General features: G+C 42.1%; 1 protein-coding gene across 1 annotated transcript in view; it reads right to left on the bottom strand.

Moving 5' to 3' along the window:
* Positions 1-24,827, bottom strand: part of ap2a1 (adaptor related protein complex 2 subunit alpha 1) — a 61,646-nt gene that overhangs the window by 35,098 nt on the left and 1,721 nt on the right. The window contains exon 2 of the mRNA XM_029727035.1: positions 13,397-13,608. Within this exon, the coding sequence (XP_029582895.1) occupies positions 13,397-13,608 (212 nt within the window). The remainder of the gene's footprint in view (positions 1-13,396; positions 13,609-24,827) is intronic.

The following is a 24,827-nucleotide window of genomic DNA, read 5'->3' as shown; positions in this document are numbered from 1 at the left end:
GTAGAGCTCCGAGACAGGATTGTGTCGAGGCATAGATATGAGGAAGGGTACCAAAACAATTCTGCAGCATTGAAGGTCCTCAAGAACAGTGACTTCCATCATTCTTAAATAGATGAAGTTTGGAACCACCAAGACTCTTCCTAGAGCTGGCCCCCCAGCGAAACTGAGCAATTGGGGAGAAGGGCCTTGGCCAGGGACGTGACCAAGAACCCAATGGTCACTGATGATCTCCAGAGTTCCTCTGTGGAGATGGGAGAAAGGCACCTAAAGGACTCTCAGACCATGATAAACAAGATTCTCTGGTCTGATGAAACCATGATTGAACTCTTTGGCCTGAATGCCAAGCGTCACAGCTGGAGGAAACCTGGCACCATCCCTACGGTGAAGCATGGTGGTGGCAGCATCATGCTGTAGTGATGATGTTCAGCGGCAGGGACTGGGAGATTAATCAGGATTGAGGGAAAGATGAACGGAGCAAAGTATAGAGATATCCTTGATGGAAACCTGATCCAGAGCGCTCGGAACCTCAGACTGGGTCGAAGGTTCACCTTCCAACAGGACAACGACCCGAAGCACACAGCCAAGACAACGTAGGAGTGGCTTCCCTCCTGAATCCTCCTCCCCCTCCCCCCCCTCCTCCCTCTCTGCGGATGACTTCGTCAACCATTTTGAAAAGAAGGTTGACGATATCCAATCCTCGTTTGCAAAGTCAAACGACACCGCTGGTCCTGCTCACACTGCCCTACCCTGTGCTTTGACCTCTTTCTCCCCTCTCTCTCCAGATGAAATCTCGCGCCTTGTGACGGCCGGCCGCCCAACAACCTGCCCACTTGACCCTATCCCCTCCTCTCTTCTCCAGACCATTTCCGGAGACCTTCTCCCCTACCTCACCTCGCTCATCAACTCATCCTTGACCGCTGGCTACGTCCCTTCCGTCTTCAAGAGAGCGAGAGTTGCACCCCTTCTGAAAAAACCTACACTCGATCCCTCCCATGTCAACAACTACAGACCAGTATCCCTTCTTTCTTTTCTCTCCAAAACTCTTGAACGTGCTGTCCTTGGCCAGCTCTCCTGCTATCTCTCTCAGAATGACCTTCTTGATCCTAATCAGTCAGGTTTCAAGACTGGGCATTCAACTGAGACTGCTCTTCTCTGTGTCACGGAGGCTCTCCGCACTGCTAAAGCTAACTCTCTCTCTCTCCTCTGCTCTCATCCATCTAGACCTATCTGCTGCCTTTGATACTGTGAACCATCAGATCCTCCTCTCCACCCTCTCCGAGTTGGGCATCTCCGGCGCGGCCCACGCTTGGATTGCGTCCTACCTGACAGGTCGCTCCTACCAGGTGGCGTGGCGAGAATCTGTCTCCGCACCACGCGCTCTCACCACTGGTGTCCCCCAGGGCTCTGTTCTAGGCCCTCTCCTATTCTCGCTATACACCAAGTCACTTGGCTCTGTCATATCCTCACATGGTCTCTCCTATCATTGCTATGCAGACGACACACAATTAATCTTCTCCTTTCCCCCTTCTGATAACCAGGCGGCGAATCGCATCTCTGCATGTCTGGCAGACATATCAGTGTGGATGACGGATCACCACCTCAAGCTGAACCTCGGCAAGACGGAGATGCTCTTCCTCCCGGGGAAGGACTGCCCGTTCCATGATCTCGCCATCACGGTTGACAACTCCCTTGTGTCCTCCTCCCAGAGTGCTAAGAACCTTGGCGTGATCCTGGACAACACCCTGTCGTTCTCCACTAACATCAAGGCGGTGACCCGATCCTGTAGGTTCATGCTCTACAACATTCGCAGAGTACGACCCTGCCTCACACAGGAAGCGACGCAGGTCCTAATCCAGGCACTTGTCATCTCCCGTCTGGATTACTGCAACTCGCTGTTGGCTGGGCTCCCTGCCTGTGTCATTAAACCCCTACAACTCATCAAGAACGCCGCAGCCCGTCTGGTGTTCAACCTTCCCAAGTTCTCTCACGTCACCCCGCACACTGGAAGCTCGCATCCGCTACAAGACCATGGTGCTTGCCTACGGAGCAGTGAGGGGAACGGCACCTCCATACCTTCAGGCTCTGATCAGGCCCTACACCCAAACAAGGGCACTGCGTTCATCCACCTCTGGCCTGCTGGCCCCCCTACCTCTGAGGAAGCACGGTTCCCGCTCAGCCCAGTCCAAACTGTTCGCTGCTCTGGCACCCCAATGGTGGAACAAGCTCCCTCACGACACCAGGACAGCGGAGTCAATCACCACCTTCCGGAGACACCTGAAACCCCACCTCTTTAAGGAATACCTGGGATAGGATAAAGTAATCCTTCTAACCCCCCCCCTTAAAAGATTTAGATGTACTATTGTAAAGTGGTTGTTCCACTGGATATCATAAGGTGAATGCACCAATTTGTAAGTCGCTCTGGATAAGAGCGTCTGCTAAATGACTTAAATGTAAATGTAATGTAAATGCTTCAGGACAAGTCTCTGAATGTCCTTGAGTGGCCCCGCCAGAGCCCGGACTTGAACCGGATCAAACATCTCTGGAGAAACCTGAAAATAACTGTGCAGCAACTCTCCCCATCCAACCTGACAGAGCTTGAGAGGATCTCAAATCAAATCAGGTTTTATTTGTCACATACACATGGTTAGCAGATGTTAATGCGAGTGTAGCGAAATGCTTGTGCTTCTAGTTCCGACCACGCAGTAATATCTAACAAGTAATCTAACCTACCAATTTCACAACATCTACCTTATACACACACAAGGGTAAAGGAATGAATAAGAATATGTACATAAAAATATATGAATGAGCGATGGCCGAATGGCATAGGCAAGGTGCAGTAGATGGTATAGAGTACAGTATATACATATGAGATGAGTAATGTAGGGTATGTAAACATTATTTCATGTGTCATTGTTTAAAGTGGCTAGTGATACATTTATTACATCAATTTGTTCATTATTAAAGTGGCTAGAGATGAGTCAGTATGTTGGCAGCAGCCGCTCAATGTTAGTAATGGCTGTTTAACAGACTGATGGCCTTGATAGAAGCTGTTTTTCAGTCTCTCGGTCCCGCTTTGATGCACCTGTACTGACCTCGCCTTCTGGATGATAGCGGGGTGAACAGGCAGTGGCTCGGGTGGTTGTTGTCCTTGATGATCTTTTTGGCCTTCCTGTGACATCTGGTGGTGTAGGTGTCCTGGAGGGCAGGTAGTTTGCCCCCGGTGATCCGTTGTGCAGACCTCACTACCCTCTGGAGAGCCTTACGGTTGTGGGCGGAGCAGTTGCCGTACCAGGCGGCGATACAGCCCGACAGGATGCTCTCAATTGTGCATCTGTAAAAGTTTGCGAGTGTTTTTGGTGACAAGCCGAATGTCTTCAGCCTCCTGAGGTTGAAGAGGCCCTGCTGCGCCTTCTTCACCACGCTGTCTGTGTGGGTGGACCATTTCAGTTTGTCTGTGATGTGTACGCCGAGGAACTTAAAACTTTCCACCTTCTCCATTAGTGTCCCGTTGATGTGGATAGGGGGCTGCTCCCTCTACTGTTTCCTGAAGTCCACGATCATCTCCTTTGTTTTGTTGACATTGAGTGTGAGGTTATTTTCCTGACACCACACTCCGAGGGCCCTCACCGCCTCCCTGTAGGCCGTCTCGTCGTTGTTGGTAATCAAGCCTACCACTGTAGTGTCATCTGCAAACTTGATGATTGAGTTGGAGGCGTGCATGGCCACGCAGTCATGAGTGAGCAGGGAGTACAGGAGAGGGCTGAGAACGCACCCTTGTGGGGCCCCAGTGTTGAGGATCAGCGGGGTGGAGATGTTGTTACCTACCCTCACCACCTGGGGGCGGCCCGTCAGGAAGTCCAGGACCCAGTTGCACAGGGCGGGGTTGAGACCCAGGGTCTCGAGCTTAATGACGAGTTTGGAGGGTACTATGGTGTTAAATGCTGAGCTGTAGTCGATGAACAGCATTCTTACATAGGTATTCCTCTTGTCCAGATGGGTTAGGGCAGCGTGCAGTGAAGAATGGTAGAAACTCCCCAAATACAGGTGTGCCAAGCTTGTAGCGTCATACCCAAGAAGACTCAATGCTGTAATCGCTGCCAAAGGTGCTTCAACAAAGTACTGAGTAAAGGGTCTGAATACTTATGTAAATGTGATATTTACATTTTTTTTTATTAGCAACAATTTCCCAAAACCTGTCTTTTGCTTTCACATTATGGTGCATTGTGTGTAGACTGATGAGGGGAAAACATGATTTAATCCATTTTAAACTCATGCTGTAACGTAAGAAAATGGGGAAAAAAGTCAATGGTCTGAATACATTCCGAAGGCACTGTATACAGCAGTTTTCAAAGGAAACAGCCTTAAACTGACCAGTTATATAAAAGAAAACTTGTTCCCAAATGTGTTACTTGATTGTAATAGAATTAAGTATTTCTACATATCTACTCACCTATCTATCCATTCACCCATCCCTCCCTTAATTAGCCAGACACCCTATCCTCAGACAGAAAACACTCTCAGCCATTACACAGCAGAATAAGCTACAGAGGAGAGGCATTTCATTTTGTTCGAGCAGCAGCATAGAAAGACATGACCCAGAATATTTGGAGTGTATTGTGACTGTAGGCTAATGTACTCTAATGCTAAATATGGTCCTGATTGAGTGAATTGCTATGCTGTTGGGGGCCTAATGCTCGTCTCCTGTGTCACTATGGCTACGTCCCGATTCTCCACTCTTTTCCAGAAATGTGCACTTGCACACTCCCCGTCACTGATTTAAAAGCATGGATTTGGTGTAAGCATTGGCTGCAGGGAGTTTCCACTATTGTCAAATCCATGTGAGAAACTGTGCAATTGCACACTTCGGGAGAAGGGTAGAGAATTGGGACTTAGCCACGTTTTGTTTCTAATGCTGTCAAGCCATATATTTAGAGAGTTAAAGAATTAGAATCCAAAATACTTGTCATGAATTGATCAATTTAATGTTCAATGGCGCAAACATGGAAGAACTCCCTACGGCTCTGTCGGCTAGTGCCTCCCACTGGCTGCCACTTAATGTATGTTCTACTTTGACGAGGGTGAGAAAGTTCAATAGCACTTCATTTGTAGTGATTGCTATCACAGGCTTACATAATACTGTCATTGGAATGACAGTGTGTTAGGGGCCTACATATATCGTCACTGGATTGATATTGGCCCAACCTGATGCATATCTTATGCCTCATAAGTCTTTACATGCAACCACAAATCATCATTATCAAGGTTATTCACTTAGATTATTGATCCACTTGAGTGATGCTTTGATAAAGATTTGATAAAGTTGAGTATTGTGCACTCTAAGAAGATTCTGACTGACCTACTTGGATGCATATTGGATGTCATATTTTCCCTAGGCTATATGATGACAGATATTTGCATAGCTTTATTAACAGAAGAAGGATTCTCTGCCACTCTACTCTCTTCTCTCTCAAATTCTCCTCCTCTCTTCCTCTTCCTAATAGAAAGTCTTCTCAAATGCTTTCACATGGAGGGCCATTCTAGTCCAAGAGGCTTGTGGTCCTTTAGAGTTGGGTACAGAAGAAAGAAGGAAACAGATACTGTAACAATGACCTGAGGAGAACGAGAGACTGGGAGGTAGCCTACATGCCTCCACATCATGACAAAGTTGTGTTGTGTAGCCATTGTCCATGTCCCAAATGGCACCCTATTCCCTATACAGTGCACTACTCTTCACCAGGGCCTCATCTCCCAGAGCCTTTGTGGCGTTAAGATCATCGTTAGAACCTTCGTATGATGTATATTTAGTACCGAAGGTGTTTCCCAGAGCCTTCGTTAGTAACTTTTCGGTAAAAATCCGGAAACTTTCCAGGAAATTTTCAGAAAAAGTTCCATGGGAAGTTAAGCCCGGGAATTTTGCTTAAATTCATAAAAAAAAGTTTGCTTATAACAGTGAACCTTTTTTGTGGGATACACATGAGGCAATTCTAGGTCTTGTGGCATATTTTGGTTCAACAATCCCCAATTCAATAGAATTGCAACTAGAGGTTGACCGACCGATTAATCAGCATCGGTCGATTAATTAGGGCCGATTTCAAGTTTTCATAATCAGTAATCAGAATTTTTGGACGCCGACTATGGCCGATTACATTGCATTTCACGAGGAAACTGCGTGGCAGGCTGACCACCTGTTACGCGAGTGCAGCAAGGAGCCAAGGTAAATTGCTAGCTAGCATTAAATGTATCTTATAGAAAACAATCAATCTTCACATAATCACTAGTTAACTACACATGGTTGATGATATTACTAGGTTAACTAGCTTGTCCCGCGTTGCATATAATCAATGTGGTGCCTATTAATTTATCATCGAATCGTCGCCAAACGGGGGATGATTTAACAAAAGTGCATTTGTGAAAAAAAGCACAATTGTTGCACGATTGTACCTAACCATAAACATCAATGCCTTTCTTAAAATCAATAGACAGAAGTATATATTTTTTAAACTACATATTTAGTTAAAAGAAATTCATGTTAGCAGGCAATATTAACTAGGGAAATAGTGTCACTTCTCTTACGTTCATTGCACACAGAGAGTCAGGGTATATGCAACAGTTTGGGCCGCCTGGCTCGTTGCGAACTAATTTGCCAGAATTTTACATAATTATGACATAACATTGAAGGTTGTGCAATGTAACAGCAATATTTAGACTTAGGGTTGCCACCCGTTCGATAAAATATGGAACAGTTCCGTATTTCACGGAAAGAATAAACGTTATGTATTCTAAATTATAGTTTCCGGATTTGACCATATTAATGACCAATGGCTCGTATTTCTGTGTTTATTATGTTATAATTAAGTCTATGATTTGACAGAGCAGTCTGACTGAGCGATGGTAGTCGGCAGAAGGATCGTAAGCATTCATTCAAACTTTACTGCGTTTGCCAGCACTTCTAAGCAATGCTTGCTTCACAGCGCTGTTTATGACTTCAAGCCTATCAACTGCTGAGATTAGGCTGGCAATACTAAAGTGTCTATTAGAACATCCAATAGTTCTATGAAATACAAATGGTATAGAAAGAAATAGTCGACGCGTCAACATTCCTATAATAACTACAACCTAAAACTTCGTAACTGGGAATATTGAAGATCTGGGAATATTGAACCACCAGCTTTCATATGTTCTCATGTTCTGAGTAAGGAACTTAAACGTTAGCTTTTTTTATATGGTACATATTGCACTTTTACTTCCTTCTCCAACACTGTGTTTTTGCATTATTTAAACCAAATTGAGCATGTTTCATTATTTATTTGAGACTAAACAGATTGTATTTATGTATTATATTAAGTTAAAATTAGTATTGTTGTAATTGTCATAATTACAAATATATATATATACAGTTGAAGTCGGAAGTTTACATAAACTTAGGTTGGAGTCATTAAAACTCGTTTTTCAAACACATCACACATTTCTTGTTAAACTATAGTTTTGGCAAGTCGGTTAGGACATCTACTTTTTGCATGACACAAGTAATTTTTCCAACAATTGTTTACAAACAGATTGTTTCACTTATAATTCACTGTATCACAATTCCAGTGGGTCAGAAGTTTACACACAGTAAACTCCCAACGATGAACCAGACTTGTAGAGGTCTACAGTTTTTTTTCCTGAGGTCTTAGCTGATTTCTTTTGATTTTCCCATGATGCCAAGCAAAGAGGCACTGAGTTTGAAGGTAGGCCTTGAAATACATCCACAGGTACACCTCCAATTGACTCAAATGATGACAATTAGCCTATCAGAAGCTTCTAAAGCCATGACATCATTTTCTGGAATTTTCCAAGCTGTTTAAAGGCACAGTGAACTTAGTGTATGTAAACTTCTGACCCACTGGAATTGTGATATAGTGAATTATAAGTGAAATAATCTGTCTCTAAACAATTGTTGGAAAAATCACTTGTGTTATGCACAAAGTAGATGTCCTAAGCGACTTTCCAAAACGATAGTTTGTTAACAAGAAACTTGTGGAGTGGTTGAAAAATGAGTTTTAATGACTCCAACCTAAGTGTATGTAAACTTCCAACTTCAACTGTACACACCAGAGCACGCAACTACCTGACCAATACAAGAGTTGAAAAATTGGTGGCCATCTGGGCAAATTTGAGGCTTTTTGAGCCTGACAATGAGCCATTCTCAACAAGGTTAGAAAGTGACAGTGAAGATGAGGCCTCAGACTCTAATGTTCAAGAGGTGGACATTGAGGAGGTCCAGGGAGAAGACATGCAAGCCTGAGAGGAAGACAACCAAAGCTTTAGTTTCTAGACTATCATTTTACAGATGTATGTTGAAAACGTTTTTGGGAGATGCAATGGATCATTGGGGATCATTCAATATTCCATTTCTTTTGTTGTTCAGTGAAATCATCCCATGTGAAGAGTCAACTCATTTAATTAAAGCTCAATTCGAAACTAAATAGTTTTTTTGTATTTCTATTGGAAGGATTTAATCATTTGCAATTATGTCTACTTATGATAAGGTAAAAGGTTTATGTTTGTCTCCATATGATATGGTAAATATAACCAATGCAAAAAAACATCTACATTTAAATGGTATTAATATTAATTTGCATATATTTCGATTAATTCCCACAGAAAGTTTCCACCTCTGAATATTCCCCAAAATGTGCAACCCTAAACGTGGCTGTTAAAAACTTTTGCAAATCTATGCGTGATCCAGACCACTCGTAGAGCAGCAAAAGTGCATCGTTACGCCTCGAACATACCTACAGTGTCATTGAGCAAAATGGTACGCAGCATCATCTGGATATGTGTGCAACAAAAGTTTAATATTCACCTTCTGCTGCCATTTCTGTCAAGCCATCTACGCATACAATTTGAGTTGCCAAAGTATTTGCAATTGACAAAAAAGGATAATATTAAGCTTCAAATGAAAACCGAGATGACTGCATTAAGAGACAGGCTACATGGGCCTATATAGGCTATTTCAATCATATTGAAATCAATTGAGTTCTATTTTGCGACTAGGCTACAGTCAAATTTTTGGCCTCAATGTGTTTCATGATGTGTGACATTTGCACAATGATGTGACCCATCTGTGATTTAGTGCATCATTATTGGGTAAGCATAATAAAGGTGCCTCAATAGCCTATTTGCAGTCATAGGTGGTAAAATCTACATAGCTGTGTGAAGTAGGGGTGTAGTAGTGCACTGGGCCTTTACTAGTCCTTTATTAGCGGACCGATATAGCAGTCTGTACTGAGGGCAAAAAAGAGAGTAGCATTGCTTTTCTTTCGATCCTATCAGTATCGACACATGGTCTAACGACGCAGTTAGAGAACGTTCTCTATACGTGCTTGTTTGGGAAACACTTAAAAAGTTGTCTCGTAAATAACAACCTGGCCTTCACAATCACCCGACCTCAACCCAATTGAGATGGTTTGGGATGAGTTGGACCGCAGAGTGAAGGAAAAGCAGCCAACAAGTGCTCAGCATATGTGGGAACGCCTTCAAGATGGTTGGAAAAGCATTCCAGGTGAAGCTGGTTGAGAGAATGCCAAGAGTGTGCAAAGCTGTCATCAAGGCAAAGGGTGGCTACTTTGAAGAATCTAAAATATAGAATATATTTTGATTTGTTTAACACTTATTTGGTTACTACATGATTCCATATGTGTTATTTCATAGTTTTGATGTATTCACAATTATTCTACAATGTAGAAAATAGTAAAAATAAAGAAAAACCCTGGTATGAAAAGGTGTGTCCATCTTTTGACTGGTACTGCATGTAATGGGGAATTGATAGACACTCAGGCAAACAATTCAAACAATGAAGGTGTACAAATTGGCAGGAGAGAGCGCATACTGGAGAGAGACGTGCATTGTGCATTTTAGCCACACTGACCTTCTTGGACTGTGCAATCCATGCGGCCTCCGCAATGGATTAGTTCACTGAGATGGGCGTAAATCAGACAGGTGTCTCGTGTGCCATAGAAAAAAAAAAATATATATATATATATATTTGCTACTGCTCAACTAAAAACAAATCTCGGTCGACCAACAGCCTATCAACCAAACAATTGACCAGTCGACTAGCTGGGGTCATCCCTAAAACGTTCACACCCGTAATTTGAGACGTAAACATTGTTTTGTCTTAAGGTGCATTGGAGAGGTCCTCCACCAAACACTAAAGAGGCATGATAAAATCATTTAAATTATATCCCCCTGAACCTGGGTTGTGTGAGAGTGAATAGAGTTAGAGTGACCACCTTCTGCCCCCAGCTGTGCCCTGGACACCATATGTGAATTGATCGCCCCCCCATCTATCTTCAGAGCCCGTGCTGTTAGGATATTGACCTCATTCCGTCAGTAGAAGATGCCTGGTTATTCTTTAAAAGTGCTTTCCTCACCATCTAAAATAAGCACGCCCCATTCAATTTTTTTTTTAACCAGGAACAGATATAGCCCGTGGTTCACTCCAGACCTGACTGCCCTTGACCATCAAAAAAACATCCTGTGGCGTACAGCATTAGCATCAAATAGCCCCCGCGATATGCAACATTTCAGGGAAGTTAGGAACCAATATACACAGGCAGTAAGGAAAGCAAAGGCTAGCTTTTTCAAACAGAAATTTGCATCCTGCAGCACAAACTCCAAAAAGTTCTGGGACACAAGAACGTCCATGGAGAATAAGAGCACCTCCTCCCAGCTGCCCACTGCACTGAGGCTAGGAAACACTGTCACCGCCGATAAATCCACTATAATTGATCATTTCAATAAGCATTTTTCTACGGCTGGCAAGGCTTTCCACCTGGCCACCCCAACCCTGGTCAGCCCTGCACCCCCCACAGCAACTTTCCCAAGCCTCCCCCATTTCTCCTTCACCCAAATCCAGATAGCTGATGTTCTGAAAGAGCTGCAAAATCTGGACCCCTACAAATCAGCAGGGCTAGACAATCTGGACCCTCTCTTTCTAAATGATCAGCCGAAATTGTTGCAACCCCTATTACTAGCCTGTTCAACCTCTCTTTCGTATCGTCTGAGATCCCCAAAGATTGGAAAGTTTCCGCGGTCATCCCCCTCTTCAAAGGGGGAGACACTCTAGACCCAAACTGCTACAGACCAATCTGGTTTCTGAGCTGGTCATGGGTGCACCTCAGCCACGCTCAAGGTCCTAAACGATATCATAACCGCCATCGATAAGAGACAATACTGTGCAGCTGTATTCAGCAACCTGGCCAAGACTTGACTCTGCAAATCACATTCTTATCGGCAGACTCAACAGGCGTCTTGGCTTCTCAAATGACTGCCTCGCCTGGTTCACCACTACCTCTCAGACAGAGTTCAGTGTGTCAAATCAGAGGGCCTGTTGTCCGGACCTCTGGCAGTCTCTATGGGGGTGCCACAGGGTTCAATTCTCGGGCCGACTCTTTTCTCTGTATACATCAATGTTGTCACTCTTGCTGCTGGTGATTCTCTGATCCACCTCTACGCAGACGACACCATTCTGTATAGTTCTGGCCCTTCTTTGGACACTGTGTTAACTAACCTCCAGACGAGATTCAATGCCATACAACTCTCCTTCCGTGGCCTCCAACTGCTCTTAAATGCAAGTAAAACTAAATGCATGCTCTTCAACCGATCGCTGCCTGCACCTGCCCGCCCGTCCAGTATCACTGCTCTGGACTGTTCTGACTTAGAATATGAGGACAACTACAAATACCTAGGTGTCTGGTTAGACTGTAAACTCTCCTTCCAGACTCACACTAATCCACAATTAAATCTAGAATTGGCTTCCTACTTCGCAACAAAGCATCCTTCACTCATGCTGCCAAACATACCCTCGTAAAACTGACTATCCAGCCGATCCTTGACTTCGGCGATGTCATTTACAAAATAGCCACCAACATTCTACTCAGCAAATTATATGTAGTCTATCACAGTGCCATCCGTTTTGTCACCAAAGCCCCACATACTACCCACCACTGCGACCTGTATGCTCTCATTGGCTGACCCTCGCTTCGTCGCCAAACCCACTGGCTCCAGGTCATCTATAAGTCTTTGCTCGGTAAAGTTCCGCCTTATCTCAGCTCACTGGTCACCATAGCAGCAACCACCCGTAGCACGAGCTCCAGCAGGTATATTTCACTGGTCACCCCCAAAGCCAACACCTACTTTGGCTGCCTTTCCTTCCAGTTCTCTGCTGCTAATGACTGGAATGAATTTCAAAAATCACTGAAGCTGGAGACCCATATCTCCCTCACTAACTTTAAGCACCAGCTGTCAGAGCAGCTCACAGATCACTGCACCTGTACATAGCCCATCCAACTACCTCATCCCCATACTGTTATTAATTTTTTTGCTCCTTTGCACCCCAGTATCTCTACTTGCACATTCATCTTCTGCACATCTATAACTCCAGTGTTTAATTGCTAAATTGCAATTATTTTGCCACTATGGCCTATTTATTGCCTTACCTCCCTTAACTTTACTCATTTGCACACACTGTATATAGATTTTTTTTCTCTATTGTGTTATTGACTGTATGTTTGTTTATTCCATGTGTTGTTGTTTGTGTCGCACTGCTTGTTCTCAACTAGCCTACCTGGTTAAATAAAGGTTAAATAAACATTTTTTTTAAAATTGATGATATATTTCTTACTGTAAACATCAGAGGCAAGTCTCCACAGTATTTTTCTATGTGAATGTTCCACAATGTTGCACCCCACTGAATGTGCAATGTGGCATGGAAAAATGAAACCACTAATCTGACATGGCAAGATTATCAAGGAAGGAAAGGTAGGAAGGAGGACGCATTTTCAAAGTATTCAAACCAGACCAAAGGCTACCATTGTGAAAGAGTTTGTACTGAAACACACCCAAGAGTTAAATCTTTTTATATACATATCATATAACCCAATAGTCATACATACCGTGACATATATAACACTACTTATAAGACTTTTAAAAGTCTTTGATCTGGCAATTGAATGTTCCGGTCAAAATAGCTGTATACCAAAGCAGAGCTTGACCTTCCAATGAATGACACTAAGTTCAATGATCTGCTGTACTGCAAATATAGACAGAGAAGACTAGGACGCCAGAATGGGTTAAGTAAATGCACCAGTGTAGGTTTAGTATCAACATTGAAAGAACCGTTTAAGAGAAAAAGAAATACAGTGGGAGGCAACCAGTACAACCAACTGACAAAACAGAGACTGGGATATCAAGATAGAGACAAACAGACAATGAGAAACGGAGTACCACAAACTGAAAATATACAGACAACCCACACAGACATACATAGCCACAAGGGCACAGCACACATACATTTTTCATTCATACAAGTTGGGTGCTCTCTCTCACACACGCACACTTCACTTACGATCTGTTTCTCTGTGTACTTGTTGGAGCTGAGCAGGTTGACAGCCTCCATGTGTCCAAAGTCGATGTCATGTCCCAGCAGGAAGATGAAGAGCAGCTTGCAGACATACTTCTTCTTACTATAGCCATCCAGTGCCTTGTCCCCCTTGAACTTGGAGCGGATGTTGGCCAGCTCCTTATTGATCCGCTTGATCTCCGCCTCCTTGCTCTTACCTGGGGAGGAAGTGGGACAGCAATTTAAGTTTGGATTCAAGTTTTAATACTTTATTGCCATACCAACCAAAGTTGTAAGGAATTAGATTTAATGTGGCTCATTAAAAACAAGGACAAAAATATGCCCATATACATACCAGGGATTGACATTCAGGTAAATTTGCCAGTGGCACACCATGAGAATGTGAATGGCTCGAGTAATTTCAATAGCAGGTGACTTGAATCTTTAATTTCTGGGCTGATCAAGTAGTCTATAGAGTTCATACAGACATTGGCAAGTGAAATTGAAGGACTTTTTCCAAGTGCTTCATTGTAATTTTCAAGGACCTAAATTGTATATTTAATTGTTGTAATAGCCTATAGAACCCCCCCACTACATTCGTATGCATTACATCTAAGAATAATGCATTTTTTATTAGGCCTTCCCAATGGCATTATACGTTGACATTCACATAATTTTTTTATATTCTAAAATATGTCAGAATAATGTGGACATGGCCTGGCTAAATAAACAGTAGGGCTGACCCCATTTAGTCGACTGGCCGATTGTTTTGTCGATAGGCGGTGGGTCGAACGAGATTTCTTTAGTCGAGCAGGCCTAATTGATTTTTATTTTAAATCGGGCAGAAAATACACCGGTATGATTTGCGCCTGTCTCCGTGGACTAATCCATTGATGAGGCCACGGGGATGGCACAGTCACTCAAAGTGAGATACTGAAATTGTATTCGGTTATTATGTAAAAAAATAATGGTGCAACACTAATCAATCTAATATTATTTTATAACAAATGTGCTTTCTCCCGAGTTGGATACGGTCGCTGTTCGCGGTTCTGAAACAATCTTCAGTGCACCGTAGAATTGCTGCCTTTCCCTATGTTGCTATTTGCATAATAGCAAAGTTAACCATCATATTAGAATTGAGAACCATGTGTCGGAGCCAGCAGCAGCAGAGACGAGGAAACAGCCCTTGCCTTAGCCTAATTGTCTAAGAAAATTCAGGAGATAGGAAACCCCAATTGAATTAGGTCTATAATCAATAGCCTAACAGTTAAATGTGCCTGGCTTTATAAATCATCCATATACAGCGTATTTGGAAAGTATTCAGATCACTTCCCAGGTCCCACAGTTGACAGTGCATGTCAGAGCAAAAACCAAGCCATGAGGTCGAAGGAAATGCCCGTAGATCTCCGAGACAGGATTGTGTTGGGGCACAGATCTGGGAAATGGTACCTAAACATTTCTGCAGCATTGAAGGTCCCCAAGAACACAGTGGCCTTCATCTTTCTTAAATTGAAGAAGTTTGGAACCACCAAGACTCTTCCTAGAGCTGGCCAACCGGCCAAACTGAGCAATCAGGGAGATGGACTTTGGTCAGGGAGGTGACCAAGAACCCGATGGTCACTCTGACAGAGCTCCAGAGTTCCTCTGTGGAGATGGGAGAACCTTCTAGAAGGACAACTATCTCTGCAGCACTCCACCAATCAGGCCTTTATGGTAGAGTGGCCACACATTAGCCACTCCTCAGTAAAAGGCACATGACAGCCCGCTTGGAGTTTGCCAAAAGGCACCTAAAGACTGAAGATTGAACTCCTTGGCCTGAATGCAAAACGTCACGTCTGGAGCAAACCTGACACCATCCCTACGGTGAAGAATGGTGGTGGCAGCATCATGCTGTGGGGATGTTTTTCAGCAGCAGGGACTGGGAGACTAGTCAGGATCGAGGGAAAGATGAATGCAGCAAAGTACAGAGAAGTCCTTGATGAAGTCCTGAGTGCTCTGGAGCAGGTTCTCAGACTGGGGGGAAGGTTCACCTTCCAACAGAACGACAACCCTAAACACACAGCCAAGACAACACAGGAGTGGCTTCGGGACAAGTCTCTGAATGTACTTGAGTGGCCCAACAAGAGCCCGGACTTGAACCAGATCGAACATCTCTGGAGAGACCTGAAAATAGTTGTGCAGCGACACTCCCCATCCAACCTGACAGAGCTTGAGAGGATCTGCAGAGAAGAATGGGAGAAACTCCCCAAATACATTGTGCTAAGCTTGTAGCTTCATACCCAAGAAGACTCAAGGCTGTAATTACTGCCAAAGGTGCTTCAACAAAGTACTGAGTAAAGTGTCTGAATACTTACACTACCATTCAAAAGTTTGGGGTCACTTGGAAATGTCCTTGTTTTTGAAAGAAAAGCACATTTTTTGTCCATTAAAATAACATCAAATTGATCAGAAATACAGTGTAGACATTGTTAATGTTGAAAATGACTATTGTAGCTGGAAACGGCTGATTTTTTATGGAATACCATGCGGGTACTATTTAATGAAGTTGCCAGTTGAGGACTTGTGAGGCGTCTGTTGGTCACACATAATATGCACTCAGCTCTCGCTCCTATACCCTCCCTTTTCTTGATCTCCTTCTAATTGTTATTATTAAAATGTTTATTTTGATCATTATAATAAGTAATGTCGGCGGTAGTAATTGTATTTATTATGGATCCCCATTAGCTGCTGCCTACTCTTCCTGGGGTCTGGCAAAATTAAGGCAGTTTATACAATTTTAAAAACATTACAATACATTCATTAAAGAATTCACAACACACTAAGTGTGTGCCCTCAGGCCCATACTCCACTACCACATATCTACAATCCGAAATCCATGTGTACGTGTGTGTATAGTGCATATGTTATCATGTGTTTGTATGCATGTCTGTGCCTGTTTGTGTTACTTCACAGTCCCTGCTGTTCCATAAGGTGTATTTTTACCTGCTTTTTAAATCTGATTCTCCTGCTTGCATCAGTTACCTGATGTGGAATAGAGTTCCATGTAGTAATGGCTCTATGTAGTACTGTGCGCATCCCATAGTCTGTTCTGGACTTGGTGACTGTGAAGAGACCTCTGGGGTATGCATGGGTGTCCGAGCTGTGTGCTAGTATTTTAAAAACAGACAGCTCGGTACCTTCAGCTTGTCAACACCTCTTACAAAAAGAACTAACGAGGAAGTCAAACTCTCTTCCACTTTGAGCCGTGGAAGATTGACATGCATGTCACTAATGTTAGCTCTCTGTGTGTACTTTTAAGGGCCAGCCGTGCTGCCCTGTTCTGAGCCAACTGCAATTTTCACAAGTTCCTCTTTGTGGCACCTGACCACACTACTGAACAGTAGTCCAGGTGTGACAAAACCAGGGCCTATAGGACTTGCCTTGTTGATAGTGTTGTTAAGGCAGAGCAGAGCTTTATTATGGACAGACTTCTCCCCATTTTAGCTACTGTTGTATCAATATGTTTTGACCATGACAGTTTACAATCCAGGGATACTCCAAGCAGTTTAGTCACCTCGATTTACTAAATTTCCACATTAATCATTACGAGATGTAGTTGAGGTCCCAAAGACAACACTTTTTAGTTTTGGAAAAATGTAGAACTAACTTATTCCTTGCTGCCCATTCCGAAACCAACTGCGGCACTTTGTTAAGTGTTGCAATCATTTCAGTTGCTGTAGTAGCTGACGTGTATAGTGTTGAGTCATCCGCATACATAGAGCCAGTTGCATGTCATTAGTACAGTAGCCTTGCATAACCACCATCGAGCTGCAGGCCTAAGAGTGCGTCCTGTTTAGTATTAATACCATAACTTACTTAGGCATATATTTAAATATATAAGCTACTGTATCAATGAATCATTCATTTATGGTCAGATTTTTTTTTTTTAATATTGTAATCTAACAGCAACTGTTTGGCACACACAATACTTTTAAACATTTCGACCTAATGATGAGGACGACTTTTCTTTAGTTGGGGACATCCCTAATAGACATCTTGCTCTCAACACCGACACACTATTGAAGTCTGTCCATGTGGTGGCTAGTCAATCTCTCCATTTGAGATGTTGAAGAGTTCTTGAGGGGTTATTGTATCATGTTTTTAAATGAGAAAGCAACCAGAAATCGGATTACCTTTGTAATGGAACGCTTTGTATGGAAAACCTAGTTGAAGCCAACAAATCAAAATCAAATTTTATTTTATTGGTCACACACACATATTTAGCATATGTTACTGTGGGTGAAGCAAAATGCTTGTGTTCCTAGCTCCAACAGTGCAGTAGTATCTAACAATTCACAACAGATACACACAAATCTAAAAATAAGATAATTAAGAAATATATAAATATTAGGACGAGCAATGTCGGAGTGGCATTGACCAAAATACAGTAGAATAAAGTATATACATATATGAAATGACTAAAACAGTATGCACACATTATTAAAGTGACTTGTCTTCATGGATTCCGATTGGTCAGACCAGCGTTGAATAGATCTTAACACGGGTACTACCTGTTTGAGTTTCTGTCTATAAGAAGGGACGAGCAGAATGGATTCGTGATCTGATTTTCCCGAATGGATGGCCTTGTAGCCATCTCGGAAGGAAGAGTAACAATGGTCCAGAGTTTTGAATGGCGAGTACTACAGGCAATGTGTTGATAGAACTTCGGTAGCCTTTTCCTCAAATTTGCTTTGTTTAAAATCCCCAGCTACAATAAATGCGGCCTCAGGATATGAGGTTTCCAGTTTGCACAAAGTACACTGTAGTTCCTTGAGGGCCGTCACGGTATTGGCTTGAGGGGGAATATACACGGCTGTGACTATTACCGAAGAGAATTCTCTTGGAAGGTAATAGGGTCGGTATTTGATTGTGAGATATTCTAGGTTGGGTGAACAAAAGGACTGGAGTTCCTGAGAGAGCAATGATTCCGTGAAACAGAGTATGTAGATCCTCGCCCTGAGCTCATCTACTTTATGGTCCAGGGACTGAACATTAGCGAGTAATATACTCGGAAGCAGTGGATGGTGTGTACGCCTCCAGAGTCAGACTAGAAGTCCACTCCCAATAGCTCTTCTCCGCCGGCGGCGTCTTGGAGCAGCCTGGGGGGGTACGAACAAAGGATCCAATTTGGGAAAGTTGTATTGAGTTACCACCACTCTGATATCCAAAAGTATTTTCTGACTATGTTATAATACAAAAAAAACTTTCAGGGCTAATAATCTAAGAAATAACACAAAAACAAAATACTGTCTGTCGGCTGCCATGTCTGTCGGCTGCCAGGTCTGTCGGCTCCATCTTCTGATGTTGTCTTGCTCAATATAACCGCACATGGTTAACGCAACAGAGTAACGCAAAAAACTCAAATTGAAATGCCTGGAAACATACGAAAGCGGCTACATCGCTCATAAAAACAGATCAGAAATGAAAATCACAAAATAATTATACTGGAGCAGTAGAACTTCTAAATCAACTATGATAACTTCAAGGACCAAATACCATATGGAAAAGTTAGATTTTCAAGATGGGCTATTCCATGATGACAATTGCACATCGCAAATATTTAACCAAGACTTTGAACTTTTTAAATACCTTGTTTGCATACCCATTCTTGCCTTAGCATTTACTGCTAGATATCACTTGGAACATCTTTCCTACCGGTGTTGGTCTTCGGTGAGCTGCTCCTTGCAACAACCAGCTGTTTGAGAGCTGCGTGCTCTCTTTGTCCAACAGATTAGCTCAAACAAGGCTGTGTGTGCAGCGCATGTGTACACAATCAACATAACGAACTACCGGTTTCCGGAACTCATTATTGATTTTTTTGCTCATTGTAGAAGTGCTCAGAAAGTAGCTTTTTGGACCTGAATGCCAAAAAATTCAAGAGATAAATGTTATTAAAATTTTACATACCCCACCATACGATTACACATCCACATCTTCATCACTGCAAAATATAAAAGGTTGAGACTGATCTAATTTAAAAGCCTACAAACAGGGGTTGTGAAACTATTTTCTAATTTCTGGATTAAAAAAAAAATCTAAGTGAATGTCATTTTAACCTTTAACATCAATTATCTAAAAAAACGTTTAAAAAACACATTTGCATATGTTGTAGCTTATACCCTATTTTACATAATCTAATAGGGCTGCACGATTTGGACAGAATATCTAAAATATCAATTGCGATTACAAAATGCGACCATCAGACATGGTTAAAACAATTGAAATAAGAAGTCAAAGTGCCATCACTTCTAAAATGAGATCCTATGAATGAATACATATTGTGCTTACTAAATACAAAACCAAATTAAATAAAGCTTTTCCAACACTTAAATTAGCGACATATTAACAAACATACTTTTTTAACATGGTCATCAAAATATTGAGTGCTATAAGCACAGCACTTACTAATGAATTGATGAATTGCATGAGTTCCTATTTTACCATTATGAGTTCTTAAATAACCTAAGTTAATTATTTAGTCAGGCACCAATTGGCTGCAGGTGGAATATGAAGCTTATGATTGTGTCATTATAAGTAGGCTCAATCATTATTATAATTGAAATTATAAGTCAAAGTGACTTATTAAAATCATGTAATACCGATTGCAAGGTGCAGCCGATGTCCATAACATTGGAGTCTGGTCCAGTCATTCAACGCAATATTTCACCTTCTCCCTTCATTTTTTTTATTCAGTGTTGGGATTTCGACTTGGAAGAAATATGTGCGAGATGGAATCTTCCATCGCATGGCCAGCTTGCTCATCATCTTCTTGAAGCAGTCTTTGCTGTGTGTGTAAATATGAACCATGTCTTTGGCTATGTGATAGCCTCTGATTTCTTTATTTTTTAGACCCCGTTTTCTCCCCAATTTCGTGGTATACAATTGGAAGTTACAGTCTTGTCTCATCGCTGCAACTCCCGTACGGACTCGGGAGAGGCGAAGGTTGAGAGTCGTGCGTCCTCCGAAACATGACCCAACCAAGCCGCACTGCTTCTTGACACAATGCCCACTTAACCCGGAAGCCAGCCGCACCAATGTGTCGGAGGAAACACCGTGCACCTGGCGACCATGTCAGTGTGCACTGCGCCCGGCCCACCACAGGAGTCGCTAGTGCGTGATGGGACAAGGACATCCCTGCCGGCCAAACCCTCCTGTAACCCAGGCAATGCTGGGCCAATTGTGCGCCGCCCCATGGGTCTCCCGGTCATGGCCGGCTGCAACACTGCCTGGACTCCAACAGCTTCTGTGATTTCTACGTGTGCAGAATGTTTTTCGTAGGGAGTTATACTTGAAAACGCATGGGCAATCAATGCCTGTTTAAGAGGGCAACTCCACCACTAATTTTCATTATCTCAGCACAATACCAGTGTCAACATATGCAAAAATGTTTTTGTAGAAAAAAATATAGTTAAAAAAGTTCAACCCAATTACATCATCAAAAGTTTCAACATTTTAAAAACAGTGATTTTCAAACACTGAGATTCGTGGTGACTTTGGGAGCAAGAAAATAGCACCCTTGGGATAGAAACTCGTTGCAAGTTTTGAAAATCCTACCCTGTGATGTCACAGAAGCATTTTTTTAGGATCTCTCTGCTTATATTTTTAGCCACAGATCATAGAAACGTTTTCACAGTATGCAGACACTTGTTTGGCGCTGGAGGTGATGAATACTAGGTTGAAATGTGGCAGAATTGCCCTTTAACCTAGGTGGCTGGTTGCGGCTCTAGGGCTGCTGTTGGGCACTTTTTCTTATCATGTAATCATCGTAAAGTAGGGGATGGTTATTCTTCAAATTATTTAATAAAAAGGTGTCATGTTGGCTCTTGTTGTCGCCACAACTCTGAAGCACTTTTTGCACAACACTTGCATTTGGTTAACATCGGTCTGCCTGTAGCCAAAATACTGCCATACCACTGAAGATGCACCCTTTTTGGCACCAAATCAACATTCGTGTTAGCACTAGAAGCACTCATGTTTCTGACACACCCTATGATGTAAAGCCACATAGTTTCTAAACCTCATACAGTAGTCTTTGGTAAAGCCCTTTCTCTCCTCACCAGCATGCGCTTTAAGCGGGGACGCTTGTGATTGGCCAGCATGTGCATGCAGTGTCCACTTGTGATTGGTCAGCGTCCTCTGTGCATGTAGAGTCTAGCGGATCTCATTGGAGGTACCGCAGTCTAGTCTTTGTTGTACTAACATTGTCAAAGAACAGAGAAAATTGCAGATTCTTGCGATATGGTTATTGCACGTCAATTTTGCAATTTCAATCTGAATTCGATTAATCATGCAGCCCTATAATCTAAGGTTGTGTTGTGCCCATAAATGTACTAACATTTGAATAAAAATGTACATTTCAACTGGTACCACAAAGATGGTTGGAGGTCCGCACATCAGAGAATGTTGACATGAATGGGAATATATGTTGTTTTGAATTATACAGTCAAGCCTCTTTAGGAATCCTATTGAAATCATAGAAATATAGATAACTTAATGGTCATGTCTATTCAATTAACATTCGACGGTGGGTGGACCGGCAGTTTGTGGTTATAATAAGTTAAAATGTCATTTCAATTTAAATGTCAATGGTTACCAGCTGAATTGCAGTGGTCTGAAAGGATAGGTCCATTCTATGAATTACATTTCTATGACTGAAATGACCCCTCCCCCAAGAATTCAAGAGCATGTTGCGTCTCAACCGATGGCAGGCACAACACAAAACCCTATGAGTTTACGCATTTTTAGATAATGGTGTTAAATTAATAATTGTTTATTTTAATGATATCAAACTCAAAAGTTTATATTTTCCAGGGATGAAGACATGGATGTCTCATGGTATGGTGGGGTATGCAAAATGGGGAAACTTCAAGCACCTTTAACTGCTGAATGTTTTGGCATTCAGGTCCAAAAAGTCACTTTCTGACCACTTCTCCACGGGCAAACATGTACGGAAAGTTTTGTTTAAATCAAAAGGGGTGCTGTCAAAAAGTGATTGAATTCAATTGGATTTATGGTTTATTGGATTCATCTTAATATGCTCCTGAACTATGGCAAAATTTTGGCTAACAGATCCAAATCACAGAATCTGCCGTTTAAACAGTAGGCCTATATAATCCAAGGTTAATCTAAAGGTTAAGCCTACATTATTTGACTAAAACTGAAGAAAAAAAAGCCTATTCTCTGGATTGGTCTAATCTGAGTCTGTTAAACCAGCCCTCAATAGAACAGCTTCACACTTAGTTATTTCAGATAATCTGTTCAGTTTGCACACAATGTCTGGAAACAATAATAATATGCTGCATAGAACATAAGCAAGTGGAGAGAAATATGCAGGTCCCATGCATGACCAATAAGGTTATGAGGAAACCACACCTTTCATAATTTGAGACAAGTTTAAGGAACGCTAATAACAAGAGAAAAGTTGTGTGAAGTTGTGTGTCAAGAGGCGACTGTTTTCAAGAGTGAGGGGAGGGGTAAAAATGCTCTTGGAGCCTCTTCACACTTCCTACAATGTTCGTAAAATTAACATCGGCTACACATATTACTCAAATGTAAACGTGCATACTTGCTACGTCTTAACCTCTACCTCCAGAGGTAGCGCACGACACTCGCCCGACAGTTGCCCCCTTGAAGCAGGGTAGTGTAAACATTGTTTCCTTGAGCCAACACTCCTACAGTCTAAATGATAATAGCAGAGCAATATTTTTGAAACTGTTGAAATATATAGACATTTTCCTAATATGAGACTTGTTTTGAGATTTACCGGAATTTACAGTAACAGCCCATTACATTTTTTTAATTGTCGCAGCAGCCACCAGCTGCACTGAGCCACATAAAACTATCAAAGCCCATCCCCACCACCAATTTATGTAGATCCTACAAACAGGATATGCTTTTTCATATGTAACATTGTGTGATGATTTCAGAGGTGGCACCATAAGTCCCAGGGTGGTAGGGGGGAAATTGTTTTCCTTGGGCCCAGTTTTTACTGATCTGGTGAATCAATTAAATGTTATTTTGTGTCAATTCGCAACCCATCCGTAATGGGATTAATTGACACAAACAAACATTACAATAATTCACTGTGGTAATTCAGTGACAATTCTTCTTCCGGTGTTCTCTGTAGTGTGCATCGCATAAAGAGTGAAAAACTTTAAGGTATAAATCAATACATTATAGTAAATAAGGCTATCCAAACAGTAATTATATCCCTAGAGCAGTAAAAGAATATACATACATAAATACAGAAAAATTAAACATAAGGCATTTGAACCCAGTAGGCTAATCTAACCAACTCTGGACAGTAGTTGTAGCATTTGTCATAGTAATAAATCAGCTGTAAAAAGTGGTTTTATATGAGCTATGATGGGACCAGATTTTTTCTAATTAGGTCATATGGTAAAACAAAAACAAAAAATGTGGACAAACTCCTGGCCCTAGGGAGGATGAAAACATTAAAATCCTTTACATAGACAACAACTGCGATTGGACAATAAAACTATCATGGCTGAGCTAGCTTTATACAGGGTTGCATCGTGTAGGCCTTTGCATCTGTAATTAAAAAGATACTCATACACTATATCATTACTATTGTGTTGATTGTGTTGAAGAGAGAAAAGGCCATACTGTACAAATCAGGGGGACTGATGGGAAGAGGACAAGAGGTGGGACAAAGGAGGGACGGGGAGGGTGTGAATAAGGGTGAAAGTCAAGATATTAGTGTGTGACTGTGTGTCCATTTCAAATAGAGGCAGTCCTTGCCATTGCAGTTTAGACACTAGACTTAGGTAAGGTGTGAGTTTTCCAACTTTTCGATCTCGACTACTATGTCATATTGTGATCTCAGACAGCAGTCTATTCCAAATCAATCTCATGTTAACCCCACAACAACACTAGCAGTCTTGCAACCTTTTCAAGTCCTGTTCTTGGTTTTCTGTTGTTTATCATGTTTGAAAGAGGAGGGGCAAGGTACCCTAAATGCCCCCTTAACAAAAAAAGATTGCAGTCAGAGCCCAGTATAACTTTAGTACACTGCAGTATACCACGTCCAAAATAACATTTTTATTTACTGCAATAATTTTGAAGTGTAACTGCAGTTAGACTGCAGTATAACTGCGTCCAAAATACCACAGTTGTCTGCTGTCACTGCACTTTTTTTGTAAGGGCCAGCTTTACATGGCTGTAAGCGAGACACTGTCTAGTACTCTAAACGCCTGCATTTTCCCTTACAAAAAAAGATTGCCGTTTAGAAACTGCAGTAAAGGTTCACTAACTGCAGTCGACTGTGGTATTTTTATTGCAGAATAACTGCAGTAAAAAAACATATATTGGACCCAGTGTTTGCAGCATAATGCAGTTATACTGCACTCTTACTACAGTTATACTGCACTCTGACTGC

This window comes from Salmo trutta, chromosome 32 (assembly GCF_901001165.1).
Source record: "Salmo trutta chromosome 32, fSalTru1.1, whole genome shotgun sequence".
NCBI classification, from domain to species: Eukaryota; Metazoa; Chordata; class Actinopteri; order Salmoniformes; family Salmonidae; genus Salmo; species Salmo trutta.
The sequence above is the reverse complement of the archived record's forward strand: the minus strand, read 5'-3'. Positions and strand labels throughout refer to the sequence as shown.